The 20,039-nt window shown below is 38.9% G+C and overlaps 1 protein-coding gene across 1 annotated transcript in view; it reads left to right on the top strand.

Moving 5' to 3' along the window:
• ADGRL4 (adhesion G protein-coupled receptor L4) overlaps positions 1 to 20,039 on the top strand; it is a 77,032-nt gene that overhangs the window by 18,941 nt on the left and 38,052 nt on the right. The window contains exon 3 of the mRNA XM_074906454.1: positions 19,779 to 19,931. Within this exon, the coding sequence (XP_074762555.1) occupies positions 19,779 to 19,931 (153 nt within the window). The remainder of the gene's footprint in view (positions 1 to 19,778; positions 19,932 to 20,039) is intronic.

Here is a 20,039-nt window from a genome sequence, read left to right as displayed (position 1 = left end):
CATACTTCAAGGTTTCACAGATTGGAATAACACTCTCATGAATAAAATAATGCAGGATAAAGTGGTGTTTATGATTTCTTTTCTAAGCAGATTAGCTATGTACATCTTGTAACACAGGCTGGCTCTGTGGAATATCAAGCACAGCAAGAGACCTGTTAGAAAATGAATTACATTATCCAGACAAAGCAATATCAGAAATGTCCCAGAGTCTACACTGTCTTAATGTTGATTTAAAATCAGATATTCATATTACCTTTTTATGTCTAGTAAAGCAATGTGATGGAGCCTTTCTTTTGCCAAAGTTGTATTAACCCATTTCTCTGAGTTAGGTAAACTGTAATGTGTCTGCTTTACAGATGGATAAATTTAGCATAAAGAGAGGGAAGCCATTGTTTTCAGTCAAGAATGCCGAAATGTAAGTGCTTTCATCTATATTGGCCATCCATAGTGTCAGTGGCTCTGAAAATGAGCCCCTTTCCATTCATTTATATGACAGATTATTTTACTTTAAACAATTCTTGGGTAAAATACATTAGGCATCCCTAGGGCAGGAACTTGAAATCAAGACTCCTGCATGAAGACACTGTCTGCCTGGCTGGAGACATGTGCTCATGGGCTCGGGGTGATTGAACTGCTTTTGCCAACTGGAGTAGCTTCAGTAGGAGGGATGGGGTATGTTTCTGCTGAGGTACTGCCTGCGGCTGGTTGATTAGGGTGCTTTTCAAGACCAGGGGAGAGTGGCTTTGTTTAGGACTGCCTTTAAACTCCTTAACGGTAAAACACTGCTTATGAAGAGAACATTGCCACTACCTCCTTCTCTTTCTCATTTTCTTCTTCCTATGTTTGAATAAAAGTGACTGCATCTGCATTGAGCATAGTGCAGGTTCTCACAGGTGTGTTAGGCATATTATGTTTACAGGACCCCATCCCCTTGGCAAAGAGTTCCCAGTGGTATATCAAGGATATCAAGGCATATCAAGGAGCACGACACAGGCATTTGTCAAAGTCTTACTTTTGGTGCCAAAATCCTTTGTCAAACTGTGGCTAAAGAAGTAAGTAGCCACAGAGCAAGGAATTAGAGTACCCCAGTCAGTAGCCAGTCTTTTCCAGCCAACATTCTGATAAATGTTGTGTAAATTATAGTATAATATAAATTATAGGCACATAAATTACAACTTGTAGCATGGAATATTGGACCTGCTGGGGGTTGTAGCCTAAATGTATGGCATAGCCAGCATACTGTTTCCATCATTTTAATAACCTTTATAGAGCAGGTGGCTGATGCAGTTAATGCTGCTATCATTTTTCTTTCCTTGTGTGATTTGCTGTGATGACAGTTCCGTCGTTTCATTTTGAGTATTTAAGGCTATTAGGAAGCATTTTCAGGCAATCATCTAGTATAGCTATTTTCAAGCATGCCTAAAGCATATAGGGAGTCACCCCCTTTCACACTGCATATTTCTAAATAAGTATACGACATGTTCTGTGTTAATCTGTGGAAAAACTATGGACAAGATCACCAGCTGTGATAAACTGCATAACTTAATTCAGTTAGATAGAGTTAAGCCCTTATGTTCCAGATGGGGATCACGACCAACATCTTACAACTGCAAAAATTTCAAAGATGTGAAACCTTTCTAAGATCATTGAAATATATATTTTGCATTTCAAAGACAAAATACAGAAACCAATATGTCATCAAACCATTTAATTTCCTTCCAAGTTTGAGAGTAAATTGACAAGAGATCAGCAATTGGCAGGAGAACAAATGAAACATATTGAAAGAGCCAATTTGCTAGTATCGAGGGAGGCAGATGTGTCAGTTTTACATCTGCTCAAGCAAAGTCCATGTTGCTGTTTTTTCCCCTCCTCCTTTTAAAAAATATTTCATTATCTAAAGGTTCAATTAGATAACTGAATATTAGATAACTGAATAATACTTTATAAGTGACCAAGGAGCACTCTGTTCATTGAAGAGCCCCTTTCATCACCATGCTGTGATTCTGGCAGTTGCAGTTCGTTTGTGGAAGTTTCTGATTTTTTCCCAGAACTTGTCACACCTGACACACACCAGATTTCAATTGCAGCTGAGTAGTTTCCTGGGCCCCAATACTCCAGATGCCAATTTACTACCTCTTTCTTGAACTAGCTATTAAAAGGGAAGGAAGTGGAAAGAGCACTGAGATTTCCACTGACAGTCTACTTCAGAATATAGGCAGGTATCATGGCAATGAGCAGCAGAAGGAGAGAAAAAGGAGGCAAGGGTAAGTGCTTCCATGTTTTTAAATCCCGACAGCAAGGTGGGACCCTTATATAGTTACTTTCTCTGTGAAGCAGGTAGGCAGTTGTGAGCTAAATCTGTCCATAGGTGTTAGTCAGAGCTGTAAGTCTGAAGTGTGGTAGTAGGTGTTTTTTGAAGGCATGTGTATGGATAACGAAATGAGCAATTCTCTGCCCTTGACTTTCCCAGTAGCTATTTGCTAGTCTCTATTCTTTTTATTGTTAGCTTATCATGTCAAATTCTTGTGAGGAGGATTTTTAAAATGTTAACAAAATGAGGTAGCACAGTTATGTAATTCTTAATATTTTATTAATTTTGAAGAGGTCTGATATGTGGTATACCCAGGGAGTGTATGCAACATTGGAATACCAAAGAATTTAATGAGAGAACTACTAGAATTTAATGAGTGGGACCACTGGATTTGCAGAAGCTTTGTTGCCAAGTTATACAACTCTGAATCAGATCCTATGTATATGTGTACCCTGCAAACTGGAAACATTAAAAAGTTATTTTATTTAAAATAAAGAGTGTTGCTAGGAGTTTGAAACTTGAATTTTGTCTTGTCTTGTGTAAACTTTGAGTATCTGAGTTGTTAATGTGACTTCAGAGTTTAAAACTTTGAGTAAAAAAATACTGAATATTGTGAAAGTATTAATTCCACATACTGAAGGCATTTCTAAAGTACTGAGTACTGTAACCTTGAGGTGCCCATTGAGGCTTAAAAATAACAAGTAATTCTGCTTAAAATAGACTATCACAGCCCTCTTTCTTGTTCACAGTTTCTATCTTGAATTCCATGCCAGATTTTTTTTTCAGCAGGAAAGAAAATTTGTTTTAGGGAAGGGTTTGGTCTGCTTGAGAAAGATGTGTTAGTTACTGCAAGGAGAGCATCCAATGACTGGGCTGGACTCATCTCTGTGTCTCCAGACTATCTCCAGTGCTCAGCAATGGGAGCACTGGGTTCAGAAACAAGTATGTGCAATGTGGAACTTCTCTGCGATATCAAAAAAGGTATTCAAGGTTAAATCTCACAACTACTTGAATCCATGACAGAATGTCCTTTTTAGGTCTGCTTGGTAGTGGGGAAACAAGGTACTCTTCTAACTATGCAACTTACTCTTGCACCATCCTTCACTCAAAGCAAAAACATTCTGGAGAGCAGTGCTTGAAAGGAAGTTTCAGTTTGTTTCATTTGTTAGGATTCATTATTTGGTTTATGCTTACCCAAACAAGATCAAGGTGCCAAATGAGTTCATATTGCTATTGAAGTACACGTCACCTTTGGGAGTGTGAGTCTGTTTTGTTTAAATCAAAACAGACAAGGTAGAAGAAAGGATTTTATAGATGGGGAACTGAGACAAAGGCAGTTTAAATGATTCCACAGACTTCCACCCACAGTCTATAACAAAGTCAATAAATGAAAATGAAACCCGTAAGTCTCTCAAGGTCACGTCTTCAAGGGTGCATCCAGCTCACAACCTCCAGTTGTGAAGGTGGCTTCAGGAACATAGATGAAGGTGGAAAATCAGGAGACTACTGTGTAAAGGGATGAGCAGGATTTGCCTTCCAAGAGAAGAGCGAGCAAGATATATCTGGAAAAATGTGGCAGAACCCACCTGGAATTACTGGGGGGAGAGGGGGTAGGTTGTCATTATGTCAGGGCTGTTGGATTCAGCACCAGTGAAAATGCCTCTTGACTCCCTGGAGGCATATTTTATGTGTAGAACTGTGAAGGTCAATAGAGATGCCTGTATTTGCCAGAACAGTTTACACATGCCTACATTGCCCTCTGTTATCAGGGGCAACATCTTGCTGAGTACCCACCAAAGATGAGATATCCTGCTGGGCTGATAACTTCTAATTGTGCTGTTTCCATTATCATTCCAACAACATCCCTCAGCAAAAATTGGTGTGCTAAAGCACTGCTGACATAAAAGATGTGGACAGTATTTGTCAAGCAGTCTATTGGAGAGTCCACAGCCTTTCCCTGTGCTTAGTATAGATGGGAAGTCTTTGGTAGCAGCTGGCAAATGTTGAGTTATTAAATTGTGTCTACAGCACTTCATATAATTATTGCCCGAGTGATAGTACAGTCAGATAAGCCTGGTGTCGACAAGGAGACTTTTCTACCTTCAGAGTTTGGTTAACTGGCTTGCTGTTTTGAAATTCAGGAGGAGTCCACTCTGAAGAAGGATTTAAATAGAAAATTAAATGGGTTTGCATATTGCTCTGTATGACAGATTTATTTTTTTTTGTTAGCCTTCAAAGTCTGCATGATCTAACCAAGCATGTGGAAGTAAGATACATATTTTTGAGTGCTGTAATAGTTGCTATTGTGGAGAAGAGTTAAATATAAGCAGTTACCCCAAATTTTATTTTTAATTCACAAAACATTTAGTGGTTTAATAATACTGTATGTGGAGGCAGGATAACAGAGATGGCTGAAATAGCCAATTGAGAAGACACCCAAAAACTATCTATTCAGAGGGAATTCACTCTCCGGTGATCTTTTTTTCCCTCAAGGAAACAAATGTAGACAAGAGATGACTCCACAATTATGTCTTGACTAGAAATAACTGTGGCAGAAACTCTGTTTGCTCTTCCCATCTCTTTCTGATAAAGTGCAATTAGTATACTCCTTGTCTCAGAGATGTTTGTAGGCAGTGTTATTGTGAAGGAACATAAGCTGCCACCGCAGCAGTTCTTTAAACATGCAGTTGAAAACGACAGCTCTACTATGGTGACAGAAAACATCAAAGCAACAAAACACACTATTTTATCTGATGGGGGTAACAATATCTCAGCTAATAAAATGGCTGTCATCCCTGCCCATTGTATAGATAAGGAAGCTGAGGATGTTTGGATGCTCTTTGTTGGTACGCCAAGTTGCAATTACCCTATGACAGAGCCCTTCTGGGCTATGATTGATGAAACATTTTGAGGGGGAAAGCACTTCAATAAGTGAATTTCATTGCGAGCGATGTCATCATCGAATCAACAATGGTTGGCAAAAACAAAACCACTTTGAGTAGAACTAGAAAAACATGGCCTTATTTAATCTGCCTGGGATGTCCTTGCCACATTCATTTATTTGTATTTTATGTTGGATGTAAACAAGTCTAATTCTGAAGTTCTGTTGACCTTTTCTGGCATTGACATCAAAGTACTGTCTGCAATAAAGATGAGAAGACTTTAAAGGCTTCAGTGGCTTGTCAGAGTAGGGTATGTTTAAACATAAAATAACACAACAGTGCAGCCTTTGGCTAAAACAGGCACTGAGTGAAGTTCTAAAGAAATTTGTTGCTCCTCAAGAAACCCATCATTATCTTGGAGTTTAATGGCTTAAAACTGGACCTGTTTAGAAAATAATCTTTGCTTCTTTCCTGAGCCTTAACTCACAGAGTTGAGTTAAGGCCTCTCACTTGCCTCTGACAGATGTAACATGGATGTTGCCAGTTAAGAGGAAAGAAATGCTCTGTCCTTACTCAAATTTCCAAGTCAGCCTTTCCAAAGCATGGCATTACCCTTTTTCCAACAATGTGTGCTGCTGTCTCATTCCCCAAGATGCCCTTTTCCCTGGCTTCAGCTGTCCCCTGTTCCAGATGTTTCAATGAGTCTCTGGAGGAGATCCTGGAGGTTGACTTCATGGTGCCTGATCTGAAGCCAAGGCAGCTAGAGTAAGAATTTAAGCGCTAATCCAGTATCTTCATATTTAACAGCTTGGCCATTTGAAAATAAATGTCTTTTTAAACATTACTTTTCTCTGTGCATATCTGTATTTAGATTTGAGATGTAATCCTACTTCACTTGACTGAATAAACAAAAGAAATGTTTAATGCTTACTGTAACAAAGTTTGCAACAAACCCGAGCTCAGAGAACCTTTCCCAGAAAACTATTCTCGGATCTTCAGTATCTTGACTGAGCTGGGACTTTTGGAGCAAAACTAAGGATATCCTATAGAACTGCCTGTGCTGGTACATCCAGAGATGGATGCAGAGGACAAAAGGCAATGACTTTTTTTAATGAACAAAACATTTGATACATGATGTAATAGTTCTCCTGGGTTAAAAATAAAGTAACAGTATTTACTGCTGCTTTTTGTTAAACCAGTTTCTTGTCCAACACTAAAAAATGATGCTTGCAGTGCTTCTTCACATATCTAATAAATGGCCCAATTTCCAGGGATACTTAACATGTTGTAGAAATCTACCCAGTGCTTCTGCAAGTTCAGTCTATTTGATAATCAAGATGTTTATCTTGATTATGTTTGCTTGAACTAAGATTTAGGCACTTAACTTTGAGAGGTTTATTTCAATAAATTAAAAGAAGCTACATTCTTTTTTTGAGTGATTTGCTTGGGAAACAAGTTTTTAGAATTTCCAACTGAGACCTTTGCAGATGAGTAATAATTAGAAAAATACTAGTGAAGGTTTCTGCAGTGCCTCCCTCTCTGACAGATCCTCAGTATGGCAGTCTGTGGAAATCTGTTTACATGCATATATTCAGTACCTTATGACAATCTCCCTTTTCTGTGGTTTCTGCCCTCTTAGTATGTAAATTACACCCCTCACTTTAATCAGTGGCAACAGTGTTGTCTCTGTTTTGTAATTGGGACTTTGTCTCCAAGTGTCTGCTGAGCTGACACAGTGCAGTACTGAATAAACCACATCAAGCAGTAGCAAGCAGTGTGGCTATGCAGCATGCTGCTATGTCCAGGCTAATAGAGACTGTCTTTAAAAGGCTAATTAGCCTGGCTATTGAGCAGCACTAACTGTCTGCAGTACAACCTGCCTCGGAGCTCGGTGCAGCCCTCCATTGAGGTGTACAGGCGTATCTCCAGTTGCTGAAAAATACAGTGTTTATACACCATATCTACACCCTCCTGCCTGTCAGTACTTCCAGGGATAAAATGCACATAATAACAGTTTTTGTGGCAGGTTGTATTATGATGGCAAACTTAAGTGTTTTCAGTTCTGACTTGTACCACGTTTCAACATTATTCCCTGTTGTAAGTATTGCTTCAGTCCAAACTGTGGATATGTTTTTAATGGAACTTTCATATTTTTGCCTACTAAGCGTGTTTCATATCTTTGGGATAATAAAGTCCTTAGCCACTGTATCTAAGAATAAACACCTTCACTAGAAGATGACAAAGTTGTGTAGACAACAGTGATTACAAATGAACAGAATATTTCAACCTGGTATGTAATAACTATTGAAGATGAGAGTAGTTGGTGTATTCAGCAAGAGAAGTCACTTTAGGATGCTCTATACTCTTCTCACATTCAAAATCCATTAAGGAACCTCAGTGGGTTAACTTGTTGTGCCATTTGTCACGGAGCTAAAGTTTGCCAGATCGTTTGCTCTTTCTGGACCTTTCTTTCTATCAAGACCATTTGGCATGAGAAGACCATGGGCTACATCACGTCAAAGGTGTAGCATTCAGGAGGGAGAGATCAAATAGGAAATATGGCCTTTAAGAGCGGTCTGGGTTTTTGGAAGAGGTTGCTCCAGAAAGGAAGAGGGCTATATATTTTCAAATTAGTAAACTCCATTAAGATGATATCTGACTATTATATGGTATATTACGATGATTACCCCAAAATCTGCAACCCTTTAACTGAGCCTGAGCAGTACTATAGACCAAACTCCTGAGTTTTATAACCTCAAATTCCACTTACATCATTACATTTAGCTTTAATTCATATCAGAAGGAAAAAAAAAAAAAGGGGGGGGGTATGACAGAGGACAACACCAAACCCTATAAGCTTTTATAGTGACTTTTGTTATTAGAAACTAACTGCTGGGGTCAGTCTCTGAGACTACCTCTGCCAGTAGTTAAGATGTTTACACCATGGAGTTAAATACTTACAGCATTGACAGTAGCTGGAAATACTTCAGTAGTTATTGTTGAAGTCATTAGTCTAAACTGAAGTAATGCTGGCATGTTTTCCCTCTGGGTAGAATTCCTCAGTCTAATTGTCTCCTCCTTGCCAGACCATATTTGATATCTTCAGGTTTGGAGACTGGATGTTTTCCAGTAATTAATGGCTTTTCCCAGTTATAGATTGAAATTATTTCCTTTTGTGAATTAGTTTATTATCCAGTAGTGAAGCTATTGAATTCCAGAGCATTTAAATAGGATAACTTACAAATAGAGCTCGTATAAAAAACACACTCTCACTAAGCCACGTGAAAGCTATGTTGGCCATTATGGAATATGCTTAGTTCACATGTAATGTTTGACAAGAATGAAACAGTATTGACTTTAAAAATAAAATATATTTTTAAAAAAACTTATTTGTTATTGGTGTTACCTTCTTCTAATGATCTAACTTTAATATTAAACTTAGAGCAATATAGATCTATGCATCTCATAGACTAGCATTTGATCACCTCATCTAACCTCCTGAATAGTACTGGCAATCAAATTTCATCAAGCTACTCTTGTCTTGAGTACTGTAACTTGGGTTTGACAAAAGTACATCATGAACTCAGTGTCTCTGATGCCCAGACTAGACTCCTTAAAGTACTTTGTCCACTTGGAGCTTAATTAGCCTGTGGTTTCAGAAATCAATGAATACTGTTCCACAACGTAAAAAAAATAACTTCTGTAGTCACTGTTTTATAGCCTTCCATGTTATTTGAGCTATTACTTCGCTCAAAGCAATTTCACCACATCTTTTGTTGTATTCTGCTTTTTACATTAAAAATGGAACATTGTGCAGATCTCAAAGCTAAAAGCAAGAAATATTTTTAATGCTGTTTCAGATATGTTACAGCAAATTATTTTTCAAAGGACAAAATTTATTGAAGATAATATAGTACAATTACACCTGCACTTCATAATGTACCACCTATTTTTAAATAGCAGATTCAAAAGCATGAAGAGGGACTTCTAGTTAAACAATGATGAGCCCAGCTGTCCTTTCTATATATGGATCTGTTCCTGTTGCCCAAAAAAAGATTTCCTACTAAAGCTCTTAAGTTGTGTTATATCGTGATTTAGCAGAAACCTTTTCAGGAGAGTTCAGTTTTTCATTTTCCTTCCAAATATGCTGCTAAAGTGGTAAATGTAAACTGACAGAGTTTATCTCCCCAGGGCCAGGAAGGTAGTCTGGAAACATGAGACCTAGGAACTCATGTTCATACTGACTTCCAGCCTTGTGTTTCACTTGCCATTAGATGGGGTATTATTGAACAATCCAGACATATCACCACCTGCGAGTGATGACCCTTGTGTAACTGGCTGTAGGAGACACCTATCTAGGAGCTGTTGGGGATTAGATACGGATGAGAAATCTTGTTATGATTATACTACCTTTCTTTAGATGCATTTAACATCTGTTGAATGCAGTTCAGATGGATCCTAAGATTTGGTGCATGGTAGCATGCAATCTCTTTGCAGCTACTGGGGAACTATTTTCTCTATATAAGAAGATGGCTTATAGATTCTGATATAATATGCAGAAGAAAGTTTGGGTTTAGACAAATACCAGAACGTGCCATATGGAGTTTTTGTATTTTGGTTCAGAAAGTTCTACAAACAGAGTTTTTAGAAATTAGTGTTGAAAATAACAAGAACCAGGTGCACTGGGAATCAAGCAACAACTCTGAGTCTTATTTTACTAAATGCTATTATACAGTGGCTACTGGAGTATTGGAGGGATATGTGTACACAGCATAAATCATGACATTTATTTATATAAACTGAAGAAAGGGTTAAACAATGTAATCAAGATTTCAGCCTCACATTCTGATACATCTATTTTCATGGTGCTGATTCTATGCCAATGTTATGGTAAATGGGAAATGCAATGGGAAGGCTGCAAGCAATTATAGTGCAGATATTGTCTGGCTATATGGTTTGGTTTCATGGGATTTTTTGTTGTTTTTTTTTTTTTAAATACAGTTCTATTTGCAGTGCTGAAACAGAACTTCTACTTGGGCTGCCCATTCAGTTCTTCAGGGGGCATAGTCATCCACTGGCAAATCCTTCTCAGTAAGGGAGTGCTGTGCTGCTCGCTTTCCTTTAAACAAAAATACTCTGTGCATGTGCTGGTTTACTCTTCAGTTAAAAGATGAGTTTCAGTAAAAACAAGTAAGTTAGCAACAAAAGTGAAAGCTGAATTGGGAACGATGTAATTTAATATCAAGGAAGTTTCTAAAACCCTTCTGCTGGTAGCATTCAGAAAAACATTGACACCTGCATACTGCTGGCAATTCCAATCCGGCATATTCCTATTCAGCTGCACTTCACCTTGTTTAAAATCCATGGTTTTAAAGGAGGCAAACCAAGAAACACGATGTGTCTCAATTACATTCTGTCTAATCCTTGAGTAGTAAGCTTGCCACAGGGCGTCTGCCGGCATATTGAGGTTGCATCTTTGTAATTAGAGCTCTGTGGGGTGAGGGAAGGAAGGGCAATGTGGTCTTCATTCTTGACTTCTTCTCTTGGCAGGTTTTGCCCCTTTACTTCTATAAAAGCAAAGATGCAGGTTAATGGGAGTCACTCCTTGGACATTAGTGAGTTTGAGGTCAAGCCCTGTTATGGAAACAGACTTTTCACGCACTTAAACGTGAGAATGTCCTGTTCACTCAGAAATAAATGGAGAAACAGTTCTGCTATTTCAGAGCCTGCCACAAGAAGGAGTGATGGAGCAGGTCAGCTGGGGGAAAAGCCTTCAGAATTAGAGATGAACCTGAGCTTGCCCTTTAGTTCAAACACACCTGTCTGCCCACTCTAGGGAGGAATTCAGCAACTGGATCTTCATCTCTGGCTCCCAAATGTGTAATATGAACCTCCTCAAACAAAATGACAGTCAACTTCAATTAAAAGTACCTTTAACATACAACTAGCTCTGTGCCTGGATTATTTTAGTTACTTTATAAATCATTACGGAGCTCCATGTACTCTCTGATTTGTGCTCACCACCATGTGCCATCTGTTTGAACTCACATGCCTCACCGTGTCACTGGCATTAAATACTTGAAACAGCCTGCTGCGCTCTGTGGAGGGCTCCCAGAGCAGCAAGCACAGCGACAATCCTCCACGAGAACCCGGGTGCTTCCAGCCCTGGCTCCCCAGCACAGTGGGAATGCAGTGCTACTGCTGGCACATGGTGTTCAAGATCCCAGGATTTGGTCCTGTGCGACTGAACGATAAGTCCATATCCTGACAGAGAACAGAACTATTTCTTATCACAGTCTTTGATGCATGCTTATAGCAAGTCCGATAAAGCTCATCAGATAATGCTTAACGTTCCTCTACCTCATTCAAGCTGTGTTGTCTCACCCCCTTTTTTCACATCTTGTTTTCCCATACTATGATGGCGCCATGGTGGTTTTCATATATAAACTGTAAAGTGGTGATGCATTTCCTGGCTGTGTTTTCTGAATAAATATCTTTTTTGTTTTGAAATTTGGGGAAACTGCTGCCTGGAAACTTTTCTTCCCCCTTAAACTGTTTGCTAAGCTGTTTTCCTTCTGTTTTATCTCTTGCTTGGGACCAAAATGTTTAGATTTGAGTGGTGACATATCACTTGTTCACATCCTGTCAGACGGGAGACTTGAGCTGTTTGAGTTCGCAGTATGGCTAACCAGGAGCTGCGTATGACTGGAACTGAAAATGGAATTATTGTTTTATACCCTCCTATTCAGTGTCTATAATCCAGTTTTGCAGCAAATTCATCCAGTCATCACTCCTCACCTCCAAACTCTCTCTGATCACTCCAGCAGGCCATCTTCATCATGGATTTTTTTCATTTTGCTGTCTCTGACATTACTCTGCTACAGTTGCTCTCTTTCTTTAGTTTTGCATTTTAACTGCTCATCAAGCTAGGTGCTCAGCTGGTGAATTAATGCCACCTTCCTAGGAGGAAGGCAGAAGGGGAGCCTGGAGTCTTCTAGGTGTAAGGAGGTTATGGTCTGCTTCCCTGAAGTGAGTGGCAGCTCCCAGTCCCTTGTGCCTGAGCTGTAATGTGGGTTGTGCTCTTCACCTGCACCCCTGACACATACCCTGAGACCCTGCTCACCACATCAGCAGGCGATGCCTGACCAGCATTGAGTTTTGCCTGTAATAGAAGGGGGGAATCTTCACAGAACAGGTCTTCCTCTCATGACCCACTCAGGGAAGAGGTGCCAGCCAGACAATGAATAACTAATTGGGGGTTTCGACATCCAAACTGAAGCTCCTCACTTGCATCTGCATAACTCTGAAGGTTTGTTGTTGAGTCTCTGCTGGTCAGTGCAGGTCTGAGATCTCCTCGGGGGGAGCAGTGGGGGTGCATTGCAGCTGTCTGCAGTGTATGTAGACCCCTGGACTATGGAGGAGGTGAGGAGGAAGTGCTGGGGAAAAGGTGGGACAGGGCCTCTCAACAGGTATCTATTCCCCCCTTTCCCTCTGAGCACTCTGTTCTTTTTTTATTCTCAAATTCCTGCAGATGTTTGTATGGATAAATGGTTTGTTTCTAGCTAAGGACTAGCACCTTGCACCATCAATCTAACATTGTTTAGACTCCCCGTCTCATTTTAAGATTCCCCCCACCCTGATTCCTCACATATGAGGGATCACAAATTATGATTTTGGGTTTTGATATTTCAAGTGTTGAAAAGGCAGGTTGTTCTTTGTGGCTAAGCAAATGACAATTTCATCACTGGCACCTACACAATAATACATGCTTTTCATGTTTAATTTGTGATGTCTGAAAACACCAGCAAGAGGTGAGGAAAGCAGTTTAGATAATATATTAACCTCTCCAAACCTTGTCCATTCTCTGAAACTCAACCTAAGTGTGTTTTGAATATGTAGAAACATGCCTTTCCTTCTTTTAGACTGTTCTGCCCTGTTTCTTAAACCAGGACTAAGGGAATTTTCTTTTGTTGTGAGGCTCTTTATTGTAGCCAGACAAGAAAGAACTGCTGATCTGAAATCATCTCTGTGTATACACATAGCCTGTGAAGAATGTGGGAGAAAATATTTGTTTGCTGAACTAAGGAATTTTAGGAGTCCAGCTAACTGCAGAGCATTCAAGTTCAAACCAGTTAAAAACTCCTGCCAAGTTACAAAAACTTCCCTAGAAGTCATTGTGAAAAGCTCTTGCAAGCAGGTAGGGAGTTATGAAATTTTAGCAAGATAGAGCTTGCAGTGGCAAGATTTCCCATGCAGCAACTGCATGGTCCCCTGCCCCAGTGTAGGACAAAGATGAATCGGGTCTATTATGAAAGCAATTCATATTTAAATGAGATTTCCAGCCCAGTTCTGCAGTCTCAAGTGGTTTTTCTAAGCATCTGCTCTTTCATGCTGATTTAGACCAAACTTGAATGCTGAATCTTTGGAGAATCATAAACAAATTGTGTTAAATTACCATTAATGGAAACTCATCACAAGGAAGGAAAGGCAAGGTTGTTAATGGTATTGCTGTTCTTAACTCAGGCTGTGATGGCTGTAGATGCACAGTCCTGCAGCACAGAAGTAATGTATGTAAGATCACCCACTGTTCCGAGACCTCCAGACAAGCTAAGCACAGCAGGGTGAGTAGCACTGGAATTTGTTTTACAGGAAGCCTTTCATTTCCTTGCTTTTGAGGGGTTAAGTGAGGCACTTCAAGTACTGTTCTCCCATGAGGGTTGCACTAGGGAAGGGTAGTTTTAGTTTCCCCCAGGGGCTCCATAGCAGCTTTGGCAGCAGCGGCTGCTGTCGAAAGAGAACAGCCGGATGCAATGAATCAGTGAATTCCCCAGCTGCTCCGGCTGCGTTTCCTTCCTACCTAGTGCTGTCCACTTTTCAGACTACTGTGCCTGATACTGGTCCCCAGCCCTGTGCTGCCACTGCTGTTCTTGATAGAAGGGCATGCCCCAGAGGCCTCCAACCTTGGTTTCAAAAGGCCTGGATTGGGGCAAAATTAATTGTTGATGTTTTAATTGCTTCTTTTTATGTCATCTGGGCAAGGAACTGAATAGACTGTGAATGTATTGTAGTATACCATAATGGCCTCAGTGTGCGCTCCTTATGGTCCTTAGTAACATCAAGTGTTCATTAAACTTATGAAAATCACACCATTGTGCCTGTGCTTGCTCAGGTGTGGCTTTGGGAAAACTCAGGTTATCAAACTCAAGCTGTGTTCAGGAGTTTTTAATTTATTAAAATCCTTGTCTGGAATGTCAAGGTGTCAAAAGAGTTCACCTGCAACAGCCAGATTTCTGCTGCCCTGGGAAGCCTGTTGCCTCTTTGGCCAGCCTGGCTGGTTATCCAGGTCAGAGCCCACAAAGCACCCTGGCCACAGCACAGATGACCCTGTGTGAGGAGCCAGGACTGCAGCCTCTGCCAAAGAAGCAGAGGAACAAGAGCCTCAAGTGTTCTACCTGTAGCAAGACCCAAGTAGAAAGCCTTGGGAGATGTAGGTCTGACTGGCAGATTTTGATTCAAGACTTTGGGAATTCCAGCTCTTCTGCAGAAGAGCCAAAAGCATGGATGTCAAGGGCTGAGCTTTCAGGCTGTGCAGCTCCACGCCAGGCTTTCCATGTGGCGGGCTCCCAGGTGGTAAACTCCTGCAGCCGTAGACCATCCCACCTCAGGTGGCTCTCACCAGTGACCAGACTCCAAGTTCAACAGTGCTAGTTTTCCAATCAGTTGACTAGCCAATTAATAAAGGCTATCAGCCTGACTGATATCAATTTAATTCAGTGACAGCGAGCCCAGAATATATTTTGTGTCTATATAGATTTATTTCTGTAGAAATCTCATTTTGCATGGATTAGTGAGTACTGAAAATACAGTGATTGTTCTGTTTAACTTGGGTAGTTTCAGCCTTGTTTGTTGAAGTGAAGGGAGAAGCTATTTACTTGAAAATTTACAAAGGAAAAAAAAGAAAAACTTCTGTGTGATTGTGAATCAATATGACAAGTTTCACCCCAAAACTAACTCTTCATATTGTACGTCATCATATCATCAAAAAGTCTACCATGGAGATGTGCCCAGTGCAATGGAAAACCTTCAAAGCTGTTTAGATAAATCCACTGCCATAATACTCTCTCTCATGATATTTTTCATGTAAAGTATGTAAACAGTATTACAAAAACTTACATCTAAAACTGATAGTTCAAAGCTTTTTCTCATGCTTGTCACAATAATAACTAATTGTGTCATCTTGTAGCTGTAGTTGCCCTGATGTTTTCTTATTGTATAATTTTATAACCACCCAGTATTAAAACAGCATATATGACAGGGTAAAACTTGCACTTTAGAAAGGATATGGAATATGATAGAAGAAATATTCTCTATCCTTTTTTTCCTAAAAATTTTATCAGATCCCACTAGCTTCCAACTGTATCATGCCCTATAATCCACAAATATTTCTTCCTTTTTGTTTTAAAGTTTCTAAAAATTGAATCCTCTTTATACAAAAAAATATATTCTATCAACACTAAACAAAATTCATACCCACTTTCCTTAATGAACAATGTTACCTGATGTAAAAGAGTGATTGTTCAAACACTAGATCCAATTTATAGCCCTCTGACAGGGGGACACTTCCATCAATGCCCAAACTTCTTAATGGAGCTACTCAATCCTAAACCAATAGTGTTCTCATATTATTGAACACAAGCAGTTTCAGTATAGAATTACCATCCTCAATTCAAAATGGAGTCTGAAAGGGCTATATCTTTTCAGAATATTTTCTGCTTTTGAAGATCCTTATATATTTTTAAGAGACTAGTAGAGATATGATTACATGCAGCTAGTAGCTAACTCCATCTAATGATAATTACATTTATGTACAGTAAAATACATGGTAGCTGCATTTTTAGGATGAAAATGGAGAATTGGGTTTATTTTGCACCTGTATCATGTAGGCATTCTATCAATATTCAGATATGTACACATTTCTGTATCCTCCCATATTTGGGTTAACTCATTTCCTAGGAAACTATTTATAACCTTCCTTACACTGTGATTTTTTTATAATGAGATTTTAGAGCAATACAAATATCATAGAACTACCATGTTAAAAAAAAAAAAAAAAAAAAAAAAAAAAGACCCCAAACAAAAACCTTCTCCCCAGCCCCAAACTGTCATTTCTCAGGACAGTTCAGCTATTCAGGACATGTCTTGTGTATCAAACATACTTGAATGCACCATTACCATTTATCTGCAGCAATTAACCTTGTCATTTGGCCAATCTTGTCTCTAAAAGTCCAAATTTTTCATCAGTTGCTGAGGAAGAAAGAAAAAAATCTTTAAAGGATTGTGCATTCCTGAAATACTGCCTGCAGTGTTCAATAGGTATCTGTGCCAGCAACGAATAAATATACCATAATTAAATTAAGTAAAAAAAAGCAGGTAGATTATACACCTGCTGTCATTTAAAGTATCCTCTTTGTATAGACAGAAAATTTTATTAAAAAACAAGCAACCAAAAAAAAAGCCCCTGCAAAGATGCAAAATGTTTTTCCATTTATAAATCCTGTTGTTTTTTCCTGATGTCCTTTAAATCACAAATCCAGTAATATTATAAATCATGTAAAACTTGAAAAATTACTTTAAGCTCCTGGGCTTCACATTGAACTGCTGTCTGGAAAAAAAAAATTGTTGTTTATACAGAGAACTACAAGATATTTTTGCCGTCATTGTTGTGTGAAAGTAGGCAGATCAAACACATCTAGTCAAACTGTATATGAAATTCCTTTTTTCCTTGAAAACTTCTTCCTCACTTGCTTTTCTCATTGACCCAGTAATTTTCCATAGCAAGCACCAGCCTGGACCTACTTACATCAGTGACTTTTATGCCATTAATTTCAATGGAAGTAGGATGTGGTCCAGTAAATTGTCCCTCAGCATGGTCTGCTCAGTATTACATTAGACCATGGGAATAGTGAAAAGAAAGCTTGTTATAAATTTAACTCTTAAAATATTCATTCTCGTGTTTTCAATATAAGTTACTGCTATTCTTCTGCGATATTCTAAGGGTTTCTCAAATTATCCGAAAGGTGCACTCAATAGGTAAGTCTCCTAAGGCAATATAGTCACCATTAAACCCCTTATAGACATCCTAAATATTGAGAAGAAACACCAATAATCCAGTAAATTTAATCAGGAGTAATTGTAAAGGATTTATTGATGACCACTGCATGAGTCTTTTTAATATTGCTTATAAACTCTTTGGACCACCTGAAAAAGGTAATATAGCTGGATGTTGAGGACTATGGTTGAGTTCCTAGAAAACAACTCCAAAAATTCTTTCATGTAGCCTGTAGCTTTTCGCTCCTTAGCTCTGTTATCCCTCTACTTTGAATGAAGCTCTGCATTCATCAGTGTTCTACTTCTTCCATGACTACTATCCCATGAGTTTTCCAAAGTCAACACATATTGTTTTCCAGGATCTGTAATACTTTCCCAAGACCAAGTTTACTTGGCAGCTAAAACAGGGTAGTCCACTTCCTTTTGTCATGAAGTACCAGGATCTGGGAGCAAACTGGAATTGCAAAAGAGCCAAACCGACACTCACAAATGGTATTTGAAGAATTGGACGTTGTTACTAAGATTTTTAAAGTGTCCTGGGGCCTGGTCTCTGCAATGCCACATGCCAAACTGGATTTTTCATGTTCTCATGCTTTGCTTTTGAATATGGATCAACACCACAATTTTTTCCTCCTATCGTAATTCCACTTAAAATGATTTGGTTTTACTTTGGCATTGTTATGATCCAAATCATGCACCTTCTCTGCTGTAGTCTCATGAATACCAAAGCTGTAGAATAAATGTTGTGGATGTGTGTTGGCCAAGTGCTCTTATACTTGGATTCCTCATTACATTACATTCAATTTTAGTTATAATGAGCATAATCCATTTGATACTGTTGACCTAAATTCCCCTGAGAAAAGCTGGAGTTCTGAATTCATATTTGCATCTCTGAATCAACTGAGTAACGTTCAAAATCAGAATTCAAATCTGAAAATGGCCTGTTCTAGGGTTATGCTGGAGGACACAACTAAGTTATATTGCAGAAATGTATTCCTGCAATGCTTTATGGCTCGTGGTGTAATTTAATCTTGGCACTGCCCTAGATTACATGACACTTTACTTATCTGTACCCTATCTATGTAAACAACTTATGAGAACACTGACCATCAGGAAAGCAGAAGCACCTTTCTGAAATCATCCTTGGGCATCTCTTCTGAAATCGTATTTCTTTTCCCTGTCACGCTCCTTAATCATTCCTCTTCTACAATAAATTGTTATTTGTCTCCCTGTTGGAATTCTTTCCTGTCATTCATCATGTTATGAGTACCTTCTGCTTGAGAACAGGAACAAAATCCCAGTAGACTTCAGGAAGCCTTTAACTCTTTTCCTTTCTCACGATGTAGAAAATAGAGAACTCCACTCAGTGTCATCTTATTTGGGAGAATTTCATTGATTTTTTTGTTTCAGAGTTTTGGAGTGCTTTGGGAGAAATGGGTATTTGGAAAGATGGAATTATCAGTATTGTGGGTGTTACTCTCAGTTTGATAAGTAGAGTGACTGGATAAGGAAGCTTTTGAAATTTTTTCTTAAGTTCGGTCTGAAAATTATTTAATAGACAACAGGGACCTTGGAATATTCTGGAAAGGAAACAGTTTTACTGAGTCATAGCAGAAGATCGACTGTATAGTTCAAAGCATGATTTTGATTTCATTTGACCTGTGATCAAGCTAGCGGCATCCCCATGCTCATAGTGATAGCACATGCAGAGTCTCTGCAGAGGTGAAGCAGTCTTACAACTTGTGTATATAGTTCCTTTTTCTTGTATCTCTGGTGGCACGGAATTAACCCTGTAAAATAGATCATGTAAATTTGCAGATACAGAAATTATGACTTGCACAGCAATTGCTAAGAGGTAAAGATCAAGCCATGAATCTTACTTACCTGTTTGTTAAGATCTTTGGGATAACTAAGAAAAAACAACATATTTGAAGATTCAAATCAGTCATTAGGACAAAATTTATAAGTTTATTGTCTGCGACTGCTGAGAAATACCACAAAAGGTCTTCAAAAACAGGCCAGAAAACAACATCTCAGTTTGATCCTGCTTTGGTATTAGGGTAAGTGGGTGACTTCTTGATACCCTGTTGAGCTCTTTTTTCTGTTTTTCTAAACTTGAGGTTACTCTCTACCTGTAGATTTCTAGGTAGCAAAAACTGTTATCATATACAACCCTGACAGAACATGTACTTGTCTCAATTCTTTATTCCAAAGTGAGCATTCAATTAAACCATTCAGTTCAGTATCCTGCTGGTTTTTTCCTTTGTTGACTCTCACAGGATGAGGGTAGAAGAGTGCTGCTGAACATGATTACATCCTTGGCAATGGGAAAACCATATAGACAAACACCAAGAGTGCCAGCTCAGCATTCAAAACTTATATAAATAAAATACCAGAGGCCAAATTAAACTTTCGCTTTATTGTTTTCTTCAGTTGGCAAATGCAAATATATTTTTCTGTAATTTATGTCTTGACAGATGATAATGAATGTGAAAATGCTACGCAGCCTTGTGGAGAGCATGCCAATTGCACAAACACTGTGGGAAGTTATTTCTGCATGTGTGTGCCTGGTTTCAAATCCAGCAATGGTCAACAAACTTTTGTACCTAATGATGGAACCTCCTGTGTGGGTAAGTTATTAATGTCTGCCAGCTAGCTTTACATTGTCACTCTTCTCTTATTGCTTCTGTTAATTATAGAAATCTAGCAAAATGCTTTCAGCTTTGTGAAGTTTGGAG

Source organism: Athene noctua, chromosome 5, assembly GCF_965140245.1.
Source record: "Athene noctua chromosome 5, bAthNoc1.hap1.1, whole genome shotgun sequence".
NCBI lineage: Eukaryota > Metazoa > Chordata > Aves > Strigiformes > Strigidae > Athene > Athene noctua.
Note: the sequence above shows the minus strand (reverse complement) of the source record. Positions and strands in the feature narration are given on the sequence as shown.